Source organism: Eublepharis macularius, chromosome 5 (assembly GCF_028583425.1).
Source record: "Eublepharis macularius isolate TG4126 chromosome 5, MPM_Emac_v1.0, whole genome shotgun sequence".
NCBI lineage: Eukaryota > Metazoa > Chordata > Lepidosauria > Squamata > Eublepharidae > Eublepharis > Eublepharis macularius.
This window is the reverse complement of record NC_072794.1, coordinates 163360319-163377368: the sequence shown is the minus strand read 5'-3', so window position 1 is coordinate 163377368 and position 17050 is coordinate 163360319. Positions and strand designations below refer to the sequence as shown.

Genomic DNA, 17050 nt, shown 5'->3' with positions numbered 1-17050 from the left:
TAGCCAAGTCTTGGTCATGCATTCAGATCTTTTGCATCATGCCTTTGAAACGAGCTGTCCAAAGTGCCCTTCAGGGTCAGTCTAAAGAGGGACATTGAAGCAACATAAACCCATGCCAGAGCAGAAAGTAATTTTCTCTCACAAAACACTTCCAATATCTGGCCCAGTCACACATCTGACCTAGTTTTGTTTAATGTCCCAGCAAAGCTGAGAAATGGGTCTCAACAAATACGTCCAATTTTGCAAAAGGTCCCGCAAAACTCTGGAAATCACAGAAAGTGCTACTCAAACTGGTCCCAGAGAATGCAATAACAGATAAGGTAATACCAGAAACTAACTGCAGCTACCCATGCGTGTTAGCCAGAGTTAGTTTTCATGCACACAAAATGAGTTTCTAACAGTGCAATCCTAAGGAGAGTTACACCAATCTAAAACTGTTGAAATCAATGGAATTAGAGTGGAATAACTCTATTTAAGGATTGCACTGTACACCTGATATAGAATCTCAGCATGTATAAAGGGAAGCTGACTCCAGTTAACCTAGTGGTTTGAAAAAAAGAGCTGATTTCTAACTAGGATTCTCTAATTGTGCTAGAAATTGGGGGTGGGGAGAGGTGCTGAGGTACATGAGCTCAGCAACAAGCCAAGTTTGCACACATTTTCACTAAACTGTGGTTACCTTTAGCATCGGAACACAGTCTTACTTGCGCCAAAAACAAAAAATAAGTTTTGTGGCACTTTACAGTTAGTTTATTTTTAGACCTCCTTTCACCTAAAAGTCCCCTAATTAGATAAACAAAAGGCCAGTAATAACAATAAAAATTCAGTCTAGCAGATTTATTGCGAAATTTCAGCATGCAGATAACACTCGTGCTGGCAGCAGGGGGACAGATTGTGCTCTATGGACGCTAAAGACTCTAAACTGCAAGAGGTATAATCTGTGACTTTTCTGTACAAAATTCAAAAAAAATAATGACTGTTTATAACAGCTGTAATTGACGATAACAGAGTCAAGCAATGTAATACTTACCCTGATTAAGAAATGTGTCATCTATGTTAAAGCCCTGGTTAATACAATGAAGCCTATTGATATATTTGAATTTGCAGTTTTGCACTGGAATCTGCCTTTGAAGTAGTCTTATTGAAAAATTGTAACCTTCGGTCATCAAGATACCAGGAAATCCAAGGTTCTGAATGTAGCCACTAATTATGGCAAACACAAGTCCATTTCTTCTTTTGCATAGTGACTGAACTGTTTGTCCTGGTGGTCGATTAAGAGAAAGAACAGTGTTTGAACAGCTAACCGGTGGAGATCTTTAAAAACCTGTTAGGAAACGTATATAAAAATTTACTGCCACATGTAACAGAATCAGAACAAGTTAAAAACTGTATGATAAAATGGATGAAAAATTTTGAAGAAAATATTTCTATGAGCCAATGGGAAAATGTAAGCAAACTAATTTACAGACTGTCAAATGTTAAGCAGGAATGGGTATAAAATGTTTTTAAGGTGGTATATTACTCCTTAGGAAATTGCAAAAACAAATAAGGACTGTAGTGGAAAGTGTTGGAAATGTCAATGTATGGATGCAACATTTTATTATATGTGATGGACATGCAAGAAGGAGAAGAGATACAGGATAAAAATACAAGAGATGCAAAAGATATTAAAGCTCCGCTTTGTGCTGCACCCTAAAAATATGTTATTAAATATGAACTGTTTGGCATAGCTAACATTAGGTTATGAGTCTTGCCTGAGTGGATATGGGAACTAAACTGACATATGAGTTTGTCCCTAGCAAGTTATCCTTTTAAATAGAGGCTTAATGGAGATATGCTTTGCCTCCATGCCACAAAAAGCTTCAACTGCCCATTTCTATACATTAAACCTCTATTTAAAAGACAGAACATTTTTCTCCAGGCCAGCCAAGCAGACCTATTTGGACTCTGCTATAATGCCTCATTGTTGCTGGTAAATGTGGTAAAAATGGATCACAGACACTTGTGTTCTACCACAGGGATAGGAAATACATCCTGCAGGCTCAGGTCCCAAGTTTCTAGCCCTAATGAAGAGCAAGGTTCAAGTCCAGTAGCCCCATAGAGCCTAAACAGACGAAACGTCTGACACGTTGACGACACTCGTCACTTTCCCACAAGGTTCCACGGGAAGCGTAGTGAGAAAGAACCCCTGCCACGGAGAAGAGGGAGAGAATCCTTCTTCTCCCTGGCAGAGATTCTTTCTCTAGGCATTTCATCTAGTCTGCTTGGCTCCCCCTCACTGCCACCAGCTCCCCTTGATCCCCTAAAAGCACTCCGTAGCCAGAAGAAGCTGAGCGTGCAGGTGGCGGAGAGAAGACGCCAATTGCACTGGCAGTGGTCAGAGGGAACTGGCAGCGGCAATAGGCTCCTGGTCCCTCTTGCCCCCACCAACGCGCTCGGCTCGGCTCGGCTCCCTCTGGATGCTAAGTGCATTTATGGGAGTGCCTTTGGCTCTTAGAGACCAACTACGGTATGAGCTTTCAAGAGTCAAAGCTTCCTTTGTCAGATACAAAAAGTTGGAAAAGGTAGGTGTCTTTAAAATCCAGGCAAAGGGTAGGAGACGTATTGCAAATTAGAGTGTCTGGAAGCTAGCTGTAATACATGCTGTAATTCGTTTGACAGAGCAGGGGTGTGAAGTGCAGAAAATAAGCACCTGTAGTGCAAGAAAAATCCTGTGTCCCGATTCCACCGGTGAGTGGGCTCCGTTGAAACATAGGATTTTTCACACACTGCTGATGCTCTATAGCATGGAAGGTTGGTGAGCAACCTTGGGCCAGTCTCACACTCTCAGCCTAGCCTACCTCACAGGGTTGTTATGAGGATAAAACTGAAGAACGAGGTTAAAGTTGTTTTTGATTCCCCACTGGGAAGAAAAACAGGGTATAAAAGAAGGAATATTGCAACCCACATCACAAAGATGCATATTTTGCAAATGGCAGTAAATTGTTACAACTGCTTTCAGGCACAGAATTTAGGTCTATGGTCAGGAATGTTTTCTTAGCCTGGAATTCAGGTGACTGTGGAAATGAGCTCAGAATGAAGACAGAAGTTGCCGAGATATTCCCTGCACCATTTCTGTCCAGTTCAGAAGGCTAAATGTAGTCACTTGCTGCCTACACACCCAAACCACAAGGCAGTGCTAGGATTTAAGCTGCCGCAAAGGGGGAGATTCAGCAGCTGTGGCATCCAAGGGAGTAGCGTTAGGGAGGGGGCTGTCTCTTTGCTCCGAGCTGTCTCAATCGGAACAGCAGCAGCCAGATGAGTCATTGGTGCACCTTGTTTATAAACAGCAGTAGAAAAGAGTTCCCTCGCAAATTTGGAGCAGGCTTCAGGGAAAGAAAGTCACTCAGATATCACTGGAAGCGTCTTCTCTTGTCTAAAGATACATCACTCTAAGAATTACTGTTGTTCCCACCAGCGCCTGCAAGATTAGACAGGGTTTGTCTCGAGACTCCAACGTGCTGAAGGGGGACTGGTCCTTGCTCTCCCATGAAGCTAGCAATCTAGACAAGCGGCCTTCAATCTATGGGGTCAGGACTTGGGCTGCCAATTCTGCATTGGGAAATTTCTAGAGATTCGGGGGGGGGGGGTGGAGCCTGGGAAGGGCTGAGTTTGGGGAGGGGAGAGACCTCATTACGGTATAATACCGTAATGTCAACCCTCCAAAGCACGACAAGGAGAGAGAATCACGGTGAGCACTGGCAAAAACAAAAACAAGATAGCCTGCGATATACTGACTAAGATGTAATAAGACACAGTCAATAGAACAATAAAGCAAAGAAGACAACAAATCTTTCTGTGAAAAATATTCTAATATAGAAATGTATAGTTTTATGTCTGTCGTATAAGTTCTCTGTACCCAAAGTGAGTAAATTCTTAAAGTGCTATTGAAAATTGGTGAAGGATATACACACTGGAAACACAGGATGCAAATAGTTAAGGTGCTAGTCCTCAAAGAGTAATCATTACACATGGAAATATTAAAGTGCATGTATATATAAAAAAAATTAGTCTACAGAGCATATCCAACAATTGAACATGAGTCCAACAGTGAAGAAAGTCCAAAAAGCACTTATATCACAATGGTATTAGAGGAAATAAGACTTGACACAAAGGTTCTTCATTGAGGGCCAAGCTACACATGACGAATGACACTTGAACGGCAAGTGTATTTCTCCCTGTTCACTTGCCCTCCACTCAATCCACTTGCCGTTCAAGTGTCATTCGTCATGTGTAGCTTGGCCCTAAGTGGCTGTGGAGAGTGTGAAGAGTCTCATAAATACTCTAATGGGATACGTAGATCCTCATTGGCCCATTTCAATATTAATCTTTTTCAAAGAGTCACAGTCAAACAGCAATCATGTTGCAAGAACACAGAAGTAACAACGTAGAAAATGAGGGCCAAGCTACAAGTGACGAATGACACTTGAACGGCAAGTGTATTTCACCCTGTTCACTTGCCCTCCACTCAATCCACTTGCCATTCAAGTGTCATTTGTCACTTGTAGCTTGGCCCTTAGTTAATTAGTTGCAAAGTGGCCCAAAGGGGAGCGACCTCGGTGGGGTATAATACCGTATTGTCGACCCTCCAAAGCAGCCATTTTCTTCAGGGGAACTGATCTCTGTAGCTGGGGGAACAGTTACAATTCCAGGAGATCTCCAGCCACACCTGGGAGGTTCTCTCGCCAAATAGAGAGGCACCCTTAGAGACAGAACTCAGCAATCAGAGTGGAAACCCACAGCTAAGGGACAAAACAACCAAATTTTCCAAAAATATATATAGTGATTGTTAAGCACATAAAGTGGCACAGTGCATTAATTAACAATATTCAATCAATTTCAAATGTGGTCTAACAAATTTCCATACACAATATTACACAATATCCGGCCAACTGTAGGAAGCGCACTTATTCCAGCACAGGTGGAAGCTCAAACGGTGATGACAAAGTCATTTCATGGAAGAAAGTTGGAACACCACTGTTCCTATTGTATTCATTCAAACAGTCACTTTCGTTTTGTTTTCTCTTTACAGGTGGAACAAGGAGATGGTGTACTTCCAAGGACCGAAGACCCCACAAGGAACCGGTCATTTATAACACTTGTTTCCAGACTGCATCAGGGATCAACAGACCTTCTCCCATTGCATCTCCAAATGCTACACTGCCACTTACAATCTTTCAGGCAGCAGGTCGTGCGCATGGCCAAAAAGAGGCGCACGGCCTCTTTCTCAGTCATAATCTACCTCACAGGCAGGGCTTTTTTTCAGCTGGAACGAGGGGAACGGAGTTCCGGAACCTCTTGAAAATGGTCACATGGCTGGTGGCCCCGCCCCCTGATCTCCAGACAGAGGGGAGTTGAGATCGGCCTCCGCACTGCTTGCTCAACTCCCCTCTGTCTGGAGATCAGGGGGCGGGGCCACCAGCCATGTGACCATTTTCTCCGAGGGCAATCCACTGAGTTCCACCACCTCTTTCCCCAGAAAAAAAGCCCTGCTCACAGGGTTGTTGTGAGGATAAAAATGGGGAGAACAGTGTATCGACTTGAGGAAGGGTGGCTGAAAATGGCATAGAGAAGGGCTGCTGCTCTATTTCTACAAGACACTTTATTTGCTTCTCTCTCTCTCTCTCTTTCTCTCTTTGCTGTCTCCGGAAACCCTTTTTTCAAAATCATTTTTCTTTTTAACTTCAGGCAGTCTCAGTTTAAAGCCTGGACACACAATTATGCCTTCACAGAAAACATGGCCAAGAACTGTCCGTCTGCTTCTTACCCGTTACGGACATAACTCTCGGAATATGTCCAGTTCCAACACAAAATGCCAAATGTGCGACAACCGTTAGGCTAGCCTTGCTGGGACAGGGAGATGTGACACACTGAAGGAGCATTTAAATGTAAGAGAAGGCAGGCTAAAAGGAAATGAAAACAAAAGAGGAAGTTGAATGGTCCGGGGAGAACAAAGAGAGACAAATAGAACGGCAGAGTTTTCCTGGTTATCTCTCTGGCTACACCATGCACGCACAAGTGGGTTTGGACAGCTGCCCGGCATGGCTTTTGTCCTCAAATCAAAATGGAACATCCTTCAAAGGGTTTGTTTTAGTTTCCATAACAGTAATTTGTTCGGCCAACAGGCACATTAATTGCCACGTGGGAGGTGTTATTTTAAAACAACTCCGCAATGTCAGGCTTGTAAGCTACCTCCATTTTGAAGGCACTTTCAAGGTAGATACAGGTGACAGTTTATCAGAAGTTGGCTCAGCACAGTGAGCAATGGTCACAGAGTTGCCAACGACAAGTTGAGAAATTCTTGGAGGTTTGGAGAGGTGGAGCAGGTTTTTAGGAGGGAAGAAACCTCAGAGAGATATAATGCTATTTTGTCCACTCTCCAAAGCAGTCATTTACTCCAGGGGAACTGATCTCTGTAGTCGTTATTCCGGGAGATTGCCAAGCCACCCCCTGGAGGTTGGCAACCTTGGCAAAGAACCACATGGGTCATTTGTAGCCCAAGCCCAATCAGAAATCCAGCGAGGCAGAGGAAAAGGGAAGGCCTTTTCATTACACAAGCTGGCAGAGATCAAAATGCCCGAGCATTTTCATGTGATATACAAAATACCTTGAAGTCAAACAATACTTCAGCGCTGACTGCCAATGAAGCAAAAATTTTGTTAGTGCAGTCTTTCCATATATATCACTGTTATCAACTGAACTCTGACACTGTTGAGTAGAAGTCACTAGATATAAGCCCTGTACAGTGCAATCCTATGCAGAATTCTTTCAGTCTAAGCCCACTGAAATCAGTGGATGTAGACAGGAGGAACTCTGTACAGGATTGCACTGATTATCTGCATGGGAGAACAGGTATAGTGTAGCAGCGAAGTGTAAATGGGCAGTGAATTAGAAAGTCTCCTGTTCCATTTTCAGTCACTAGATGGGCTTATTTAAGCAACTAATGGTGCAATCCTAAACAGTCTTACACCCTTTAAACCCCATTGGCTTCAATGGACTTAAAAGAATGTGACTCAGTTTAGAATTGCCCTGTAAGAGTAAAAAACACAGAATTAGGATTTATTGGCAAATTCATATTATTTTAATTTAGAGTTACATCAAGCCCAGGGATTTCTATATGGGTGTTAAATTAGCACAGCAAATGTATTGTGCGACCACGAATTTCGACTGTTGTGAATTATCACGGTTTGCATTCAAACGGTACAGGCTGAACTCTTTGCATTTCATGGCTTTTTGGCCCCACTGGTTTACATTAAATATCACACACACTGAGGACCTATACAGTGTTCTTCCATCCTTTCTCCAAGGAGCTCAAGGCAGTATAAACTGGTCTCTACCACTATTTTGTCCTCACAACAACCCTGTGAGGTAGGCAGAAAAATAGTAAGTGGCTGATTTCAGGCATCTGATGAGATGAACTCTAGTCTAGGAAACTTGTGCCTAATTTCAGTTAAGTCTTTAAGGTGCCACGAGAATTCGGTTATTTTTGACACCATGGACCACAATGGGCTACCCATTCTACATTTCTCTACTTCGCAACATTTGTGATTCATCGAATCATAAGCCATACAACAAAGGAGAGTCAATCACACTTCAAGAAAGGGGGGCGGGGTTCAGTGAACATTAAGTTCCATGAAGTGGGAGGGAAAGCGCATGCATGCACATATGCACATTGAACATGGACCCAAACTATCCTTGGAATTCAACTTTGTAAAGGGCTATACATTCAGTAAACTCTCACCCGAGTAGCTCAGGCGAGCCTGATCTTGTCAGATCTCAAAAGCTAAGCAGGGTTGACCTTGATTAGTAATTGGATGGGCGACCTCCAACAAAGACCAGGGTTGCAGAGGCAGCCAATGGCAAACCACCTCTGTTAGTCCTTTGCCATGAAAACCCCACCAGGGGTCGCCATAAGTCAGCTATGACTTGACGGCACTCTCCACCACCACCACACCACGTTCAGTCTATTTGGACTTGTGGCTTCAACTGGGGGCTCCAGGAAGGCACAGAGAAGAACCCTTCTCCCAGAGCGACTCCAAATCCTTACCTGGACCAAAAAGCATCCCCAGATCCATCTTTTCTGGCGCCTTTGTCCTGGTGGGAGAGATGAAGGGCGCATCTTGCGGGCTGCAGCTGCTGATGAGAGAGGAGATCGCTTCCATACACCTGCGCTCCGGTTTTGCCAAGACACCCGGCCATTCACCTTGGGACGTCTCCCCCTTTCCCACCCAGGTGGAATTTCCCCAAGCCTTCTGGTCCCTCCAACTGGAAAACTACCAGGATAGTAGACGGAGGAGGCAAACAGAGAAAGAGAGAATGACCTGGATGAAATTTTCCGCTCTACTTTACGGACTGCCTCTCTGTTTGGGCTGCTTGTGGGGTGTGGGGTGTGGGGGACAGCTCTCCTCAGTTGCCAGACTCGATGGATTCACTCTAAAGAATCCTACCTGGCGAGTCAGGCGGGCTCGGGTGGGAGGTCTCCCCTTTTTGCCGGATCCCAAAGTCCACGTGTCACTTTCGCAGCCGCTCTTCCTGCTTGGGTCTTTTCCAGGAAGTCTGGCAGCCACGGCTGCACCAGGAGCATCTGGGGCTGGAGGCGTCCCTCCAAGGGGAGCAAAAAAAGCGATCGCGCCCGGAGGCAGAAGCACCGGAGAGAAGATCTCCTTGGAGAGGGACGGATCCACTCCACAGAGCAGGTTCGGTTCTCCAAGACCCGAAACTCCCGCGGCGCCGGTGGGGAGGAGATCAACGCGGAAAAATACCGGCCCGAGTAAATCCGCCCCTTCTTTCCTTCCCTTCATCTCTGAGGTTTCGTTTCCGAACAGCCTGCGAGCCTCTCTGCATGTTTACACGGGAGTAAGGGCCAGGGTGCAGTGGGGATTGCTTTCCCAGGTAAGGCTGCCATCCTTCGTCGTTGTTAGGGTCTGACCCGATACTGGAAGCTTTCTCAGGGTTCAGAAGGGAACTTTTGCGAAAGGAAGTGTTGTGTAGTGGTTTGCGTTTGGGACTAAGAGCACAAAGATCGGGGTTCGAATTCCGCTGGCCCTGGAACATGGGTCAGTCTCTCTCCCGCAAGTTAGGTCAAGATGGGTAGCCTTGTTAGTCTGTAGTAGCAGAAAAAAGCAAGAGTCCAGTAGCACCTATAAGAGCCAAGCTACAAGTGACGCCTGACACAGGTTGGACACTTGTCAGCTTTCCTCAAGTTTTGATGGGAAATGTAGGCATCCTGGTCTTGCAGTTGTAATGGAGAGCCAAGCTGTAAAACCAGGACGCCTACATTTCCCACCAAAACTTGAGGGAAGCTGACAAGTGTCCAACCTGTGTCAGGCGTCACTTGTAGCTTGGCTCTAAGACTAACAAAATTGATGGTAGGGCATGAGCTTTCGTGAATCACAGCTCACTTCTTCAGGTATCTGAGTCACAGCTCACTTCTTCAGGTATCAGAAGAAGTGAGTTGTGACTCATGAAAGCTCCTACCCTACCACAAATTTTGTTAGTCTTCCAGGTGCTACTGAACTCTTGCTCTTTTCTTCAGGTATCTGAGTCACAGCTCATACCATACCACAAATGTCGTTAGTCTTAAAGGTGCTAGTGGACTCTTGCTCTTTTCTAACGCAAGTTAATGTACCTCACATGATGGTTGTTGGGATATAATGGAAGGGAGAAATCCTGAGCTCCATGGATAGCATGAACTGAAGATAGTTTCAAGTAGGTAGCCCTGTTGGTGTAAGCTTACAAGAGTCTCAGCTCTCTTACACTGTGAAAATCTTGTTGCTCTCTAAGGTGCCACTGGACTCAAATCTGGTTGCATGTGAATTGAATAAAGGAATGGGTGTGTTTGTTCGTTTTCGTTTTCGGGGATTCGGTTTCGTTTTCGCAGCCATGTCGGACGCTCCTCTCGGCAGGCCCGAGAGGAAGCGCCCGAGCCGCCTGGCCGGGCAGCTGTTCTGCAAAGGTTAACCCCCAGACTCTCAGGCAGGGAGTCTGAGTCCGGGATGCGCCGGGAAGAGCCCTCTGACAGATCGAGGCAGGGGGTAAATCGCCCGTTTGTCCCTATGGAGGCCGGCAGACGAGCGCGGCACCCAGTGTGCTGCCGGGCTATTGAAAACGGCAAGGAGCAGGATTAGGCGAAAAGCCTGGAAGTAAGCGAATCCCTTCTGTTACTACAAGCGCTGTGAGGAGTGGTGGGGTCTGAAGGTTAGAAGACTTGGATTTTTCCCCCCTCATAGAGTCTCGGAAGATTGGCGGGTTCCCCCCCCCCCTAAAATGGCAGCAAGAAAGCAGAGTCCTTCTCTTGGCAAGTCAGTTACGACGGCCTTGCAGAGGGGCGAGACGCTTGAAGAACTGGTTAAAAGAGCGGTTATGGAAGCCATAAAACCCTTTGTTGACACGCTGAATGAAACAGATCAAAGGGTGGGCTTAATTGAAAGCGATGTGAAAGCCATTAAAGAAGCAGCGGGGGGGGGGCAGAGAAGTCTGCCCGGGAAAGTGCGTCACTTACGAGAGCAACGAACAGGGAATTAAAGTTGGTGGAAAACCAGCTGATCGGACTGCAAGTGGAGCGAACACAAACCATTTTGCGTCTCCAGAATGTTAAGGAGGAGGAAAAAGAGGATTTATGGGATCTTGCCTCGGAACTTTTAGCGATACCCGCGAGGGCAACTAAAGAAGAAGTGAAAAGCGCCATTTTGGGAGTCCGTCGGGCATCTTCAAAATATGCAACGAAGCGGCAGCTGCCTCGCGAGATTGTTATCGAGTTTTCATCTAGGAGGGTCCGGGACAGTATCCTATATAATTCATACAACGCGGAATTGGACTTTCTGGGAAATAAAGTCAAGATATTGAAGGACGTTCCATTTCTAGTGCGGAAGAAAAGATTTAAGTACAAGATGTTGGCAGCTCTTTTGAGGGAACGGGATATAAAGTACAAATGGCTACTCCCGGAAGGAATCGGGTTTAGTTATAAAGATAAAGCTTACAAGATTAATTCAGAAGATCAGTTAAGGGATTTTGTGGATATAAATTCAGAATTTGGACCAGATACCAAGCAAGAGGATCCGAAGCCTGAAGGGAGGGGGGAGGCAATGAGCGCTCCGGCGGTAGCTGCGCAGAGGGAATTGCGCCCGAGGCCCAGGGGAGGGAAAAAGATTTAATTTGAGCTGTAATTTGTAATTTGTATGATCAACCACTCCGTCACTATCTTATTAAGCTATTTTTTTATTGTGGCAGTATGAAGGGAAAGCATTGAAACGTAGTGTTTAGTGTTTGTAGATTACCTTCCCCTTTCTCTCTACCCACCCCCTTCCCTTTCTCTTTTTTCTCCTTTCCTTCCCATCCCTTGTGCTATTGTAGTCTTTTGTAGTTACTGTTTTGTAGGGTATGTATGTATGTAGTAGTTTTGTATGCTAGATATTGAAAAATAAAAAATATTATTAAAAAAAAAAAGGAATGGGTGTGTTTGTTCCATCTTGCCTGAGGTCAAAATTGTGCTCCTGGATGTATTTCAATCAATGCCTACTACCAATTTAAACAAAAAAAAAAGTTTAGTAATGGGTTTTGATAGAAGAGGAGGTTGGAGAAGAGGGGTTGAGGGGGGACATGATTACTCTCTTTAAATATTTGAAAGGCTGTCATTTGGAGGAGGGCAAGGAGCTGTTCCAGTTGCCAGCATAGGATAGGACCCGAAACAATGGGCTTAAATTACATGCACAAAGGTACCGGCTGGATATTGGGAAAAACTTTTTCATGGTCAGAGTAGTTCAAAAGTGGAATCAGCTGCCTAGGGAGGTGGTGGGCTCCCCTTCACTGGCAGTTTTCAAGAAGAGGCTGGATGAATATTTGTCAGAGATGCTTTAGGCTGATCCTGCACTGGGCAGGGGGTTGGACTAGATGGTCTGTATGGCCCCTTCCAACTCTATGATTCTATGAAATATAATGCATGGGTTTTTTTACACACACCCACCCCAAACTGATACTGCTGTAGCATAATAACAAGCTGTAAAGAAGGCCAGACATCAGTCATTCTATTTTTTCCAACTCTGTATTTAATCATTAAAACAGAAACATGATAATAATGAAATGCCCACGATTATAGCCAGTTGCTCATGGAGTGCTACTCACGCAAAGTGGTGAATAGCAGGTCTAGTCAAGACTTTGCCATGTTAAAAAGTGACGGTTCTACTTTCAGTTAACCGTACACTGCTTTAAAGCCCACCTCTTAGTCTGCCCATGAGTAAGGTGTGGTTTATAGACACCAAGGCAAAAGGATATGGTAAAGTGGACTTCAGACAGCGGGTTGTGGATTCCATCTATGAGTGTTCCTTTGCATGAAAAACCTCAACTCAAAGAAGAGTAGAACAGCAGGGATAAATATGCCTCCCCCTCCCCCAAAAATGATCTGCTTGCAAGGAATTTTTACTACAAGAGAAACCATACATATTATCCGTTGCTTTAAATATGTAGTCCCAGGGCTTTTTTCCAGCGGGAATGCAGTGGAACGGAGTTCCGGCACCTCTTGTATCCAGTGGCCCCACCGCCTGATCTCCAAACAGAGATCATTTCCCCTGGAGGAAACAGCCATTTTGTAAGGGGGTCTGTGTTTCTCCCTCATTTCCCTCTTGAGAGTTCCACCACCTCTTTTCCCAGAAAAAAGCCCTGTGTACTCCTATGCGCTACCTGTGCTTCATGTGGTCTAATGTCAGCCCTAGAATCGCTTATGTTCCGTCTCAGCATTTCTTCAACTCCGTATTGGATTCATGCTAGTGCTGTGTCCTTGTAAACTTGTATTTATTTATCCTATGGCATTGTTTATGAAAATGTCCTTGATATCGACTGTACTAATCTCACACAGTGTAATCCGCCTTGAGTCTCAGTGAGAAAGGTGGACTATAAATGACATAAATAAATAAAATAAATTCCCAAGTCATGCGATTCCATTCTACTGCCTTAGACATCTCATTTTGCTTTTGGGGAAGGGGAGAACCAGGCTTCAGTGATGCTGGTTTCATAGGGGTTTATTGGCACCCACGGGTCAGCTTCCTGAAAACAGCTTTCTTGCAAAAGATTCTAGCCATCTTGCTGTTGATGAGCAATGACATGGGTACACACAGTGAGCGTGGGAAGTGGGGAGGACTGTGGCTTAGTGGCAAAGCATCTGCTTGGGAGGTAGAAAGTCCTGAGTTCAGTGTCTTGTATCTTCAGCAAAGCGCATCAGACGGTAGGTACAGTGAAAGATCTCTGCCTGAGATCTTGGCGAGCTGCTGCCAGACAGAGTAAGCAGTTCCAGCCTTGATAGAGCAAGGGTCTGACTCAGCGTAAGACATACCTGACTCAGCGTAAGACATACCTGACGAGAATAGGCAACTGCAAGCCATAAATAAGAGAATGATACCATTGCTCTGACCTTTATGGTCCAGGCTAGTGCGATCTCACCAGATCTCAGGAAAGCAGGGCCAGCCGTGATTAATACTTGGATGGTAGACCCCCAAGGGACCCTCAGCTGGAGAGCCCAGGTGATCCTGATCTCATCAGATATCAGAAGCTAAGTTGCAGTTCTTCTTTAATATATAACACAATCCCTCTTTTCTTTTGCTTAGTTGTTGCCACAAATTGCTTCCCTAAATTTTTATTTTGTAAATGTTTTACATCCTGTTCTCTTATATGGGTTTCTTGTAGACAAATCGCATTACATTTTTGTTTGGCCAACCAATGAAATATTGCTTTTCTCTTCGAAGGTGAATTAAGTCCATTTACATTCCATGATATTAATTTGCATTCCATAATTACAGTCTAGTTGATTTTGGTAAGTCCTTTTCAAATTCTGTCAAAAACACATCCATTGCATGTCTTGATTTGATGACTCGCCTCACAGATTGAAACTCAAAACTCAACCCTTCTGGAATTTCCCATCTGTATCTTATCCAGAGGAGTTAGCCGTGTTAGTCTGTGGTAGCAAAATCAAAAAGAGTCCAGTAGCACCTTTAAGACTAACCAATTTTATTGTAGCATAAGCTTTCGAGAATCAAGTTCTCTTCATCAGATGCATGATCCGAACTGGTCAAATACAGAAGAGGAGGGATGTATCTTATGTTCATTGTTTTAAATTTTTGAGTCAGGTCTCTGTATTTTTTTCGGTCTTGCAACACCGATCTCGGTAACTCCTTCATAATTCGAACACGCTTCCCTTCAAGTACCAATGGGGATTCATAATGCTTCTCTTGGTGGTTAACTGGACAGTAACATCTCTTGGCAAGTTTTTTTGCTCTGCATACATGGAATTAACTCGGTAGGCAATGTCTAGGTTGGCAGCCACTTCTTCCTGCTCTTTACTTTAAAATTCTGCAATTATTTCAGTGACTTGTTTCAATGCAGATCCCGCCATTACCTCTGGAATGCCTTGAAAATGCAACTGTTTTTCCATAGCTCTGCATTCCATTACAACAACTCTATCACTCACTCCTGCTGCCTCTGCTCTTATAGAAGCTAAGCAGGGTTGGCCTTGGTTAGTAATTGGATGGGCGACCTCCAACGAATACCAGGGCTGAAAAAGCAGGCAATGGCAAACCACCTCTGCTAGTCTTTTGTCATGAAAACCCTGCCAGGGGTCACCGTATGTCAGCTATGACTTGAAGGCATTCTCTACCACTCTCCCTCCAAGGGAGTCCAAGGTTGCTACATGGAGGCAGGCAATGGCAAACCACCTTTGAATGTCTCTTGCCTTGAAAACCTGATGGGGTTGCCGTAAGTTGGCTACAGCTTTATGGCACTTTCCACCACCACCATTTTCAGAACAGGCCTGGGCCTTTATATTATTGCTAGAATATTTAGGTTATTCTTGACATTTGCTTTAAATGCTTGTTGTAAACGTTAGTCCCTTTTGAGAATATCCTGATATAAGCATTTGAAGCAAACCGCTATGAGTTGCAACCTGATCTTATATGTGTTTACTTAGAAGGTCCACTAAGCCAGCTCGTTTTTCAGTGCATGTATGATCACAGCCTGAGCTTCTCAGATACTGTTTGTAGCATCTCCTACCACCATTCCTATTGCAGGCAGAAGACACAGCAATCTACATAATAAAATCCTGCATCAGTTCAGATTCACAGCACACTTCAGTTCGAACTAATTTGACTCTTCCTTATAAACCTCTTTGGATCTCTTGTTCTTCGTGTGCATTTTAATAACAGGATACAGCATGAAAGAGAAACTGAAAAGTGTATTATCTTGCTAATGTACATTTCAGATTCACATTACACTGCAGTTAAAAGTTGACAGAAGACGGAGTCCTGTGAAAAACGCAACAGAAAGGGTTAACTGATGTGTACCTGAACTGTGGTTGAGCTGCAAGCTGGTTTACAAATGAAAACACTCTTTCCAAGGGGTATGTGTTGGTACCAGCACCTCTTTATGTAGTACCACTAGTATTCGAGATTTGGGCTGAGGGGGAAGAACATGAGCGCACCTTTTTAAAAAAAACATTGACCTCTCCTAATGTATTTCAGAATTCAGCTGATCTGATTTTTATTTAGTTCTATTTCCGGACTTTTCTTACTCCCTTTTTTGATTCAAATTCTTGAGTGACAGCATATACAGAACACCCATATTGCAGCTCTCTTGAATTAAATGCGGCATGCAAAGATGCAACTTTCACTAGGAACTGGGGGAATATAAGGAGAAAGTTCTTGAAGGTGTCTTTGTAGCATGCACTGGGAAACTGAAGACAAATATTATAGGGAAAAGTCACAACAGGTCTCCCCCCCTTCCCCTTGCCTTATTCTGCCTTGTGGACACTTGGAGGTTTGAGAAAGTGGCACCACCACGCAAACATGGCCATAGAGGCAAGAGCTATTGCTAATGTATCCTTCAAGCCCAGAGGCTAAGCCAAAGGTTGGGTACTCAAGGCTGTGATTTCTTGCTATCCAAACCTTATTATATTGTTTCTTGAATGCCCCAACCTGTTGATTGTATTGACTTACATTATGTAATCCATCTTGAATCTCAGTGAGAAATGTAAATAAATGTGCTTATCCGGTCAGCTGGCAGGAAGTAACTCAAAAGCAATGTTTTTAACTTGGATTTCTTCCCCAATACTCAAGCAGCAAAACAGGTACCAGGAAACACGTGGTGCCCCCGGATGCCACACTGAGAACCACAGCTTCACAGGTTTAGCCACATGTCATGAAGCCAGCCTGTAAGAACCGGTTCTAGATGAAGCGTTAGTTAGTATACAGAGTTAGTGTAGTTAGTATACAGAGGAGGGATGTTGTTATGCCACTTTTAAATGTTCAGCTATTGTTGCCATACCTTGTATAAACTGCACAAGCTGAGCCACTTCTGGTTCAGAAATAACATAGAAAGAGCCCTTCTGGTTCAGACCTATCATCCATCTAGTCCAGCATCCTATTTCATACAGCAGCCAACCAGTTGCCCAGGAGGGCCAATGAACAGAGCAGAGAGGCCAAGGCCTTTCACTAATGTCACATCCTAGCACTGGGGTTCAGAGGCTTATTGCCTCTGAATACGGAAATTTCCTTTACTATGGTTTGTAGAGCCTGTGGCGCAGAGTGGTAAGCGGCAGTACTGCAGCCCAAGCTCTGCTCACGACCTGAGTTCGATCCTGGCAGAAGCTAGGTTCAGGTAGCCGGCTCAAGGTTTACTCAGCCTTCCATCCTTCCGAGGTCGGTAAAATGAGTACCCAGTTTCCTGGGGGTAAAGTGTAGATGACTGGGGAAGGCAATGGCAAACCACCCCGTAAAAAGTCTGCCAAGAAAACGTTGTGATGCGACGTCCCCCTATGGGTCAGTAATGACTCGGTGCTTGCACAGGGGACTACCTTTACCTTACTATGGTTTGTAGCCATTGATGGACCTCTCCTCTATGCACCTAACCCCCTAAGCCACCTGGGCTCATGGCAATCACGTCTGCCACCAGCCTTTTCCATGGACTCACCAGCTGACCACTCTACCCACAGGCTGCTGGGTTAGACACCATGGACTGGTTCAAGCAGGGAGGA

General features: G+C 44.6%; 1 protein-coding gene across 1 annotated transcript in view; it reads right to left on the bottom strand.

Moving 5' to 3' along the window:
• SLC17A9 (solute carrier family 17 member 9) overlaps nucleotides 1-8443 on the bottom strand; it is a 35543-nt gene extending 27100 nt beyond the window's left edge. Inside the window, exon 1 of the mRNA XM_054981033.1 lies at nucleotides 8087-8443. Coding sequence (XP_054837008.1) covers nucleotides 8087-8238 — 152 coding nt within the window. The 5' untranslated portion in view covers nucleotides 8239-8443. The remainder of the gene's footprint in view (nucleotides 1-8086) is intronic.
• Nucleotides 8444-17050: the final 8607 nt, after the last annotated feature.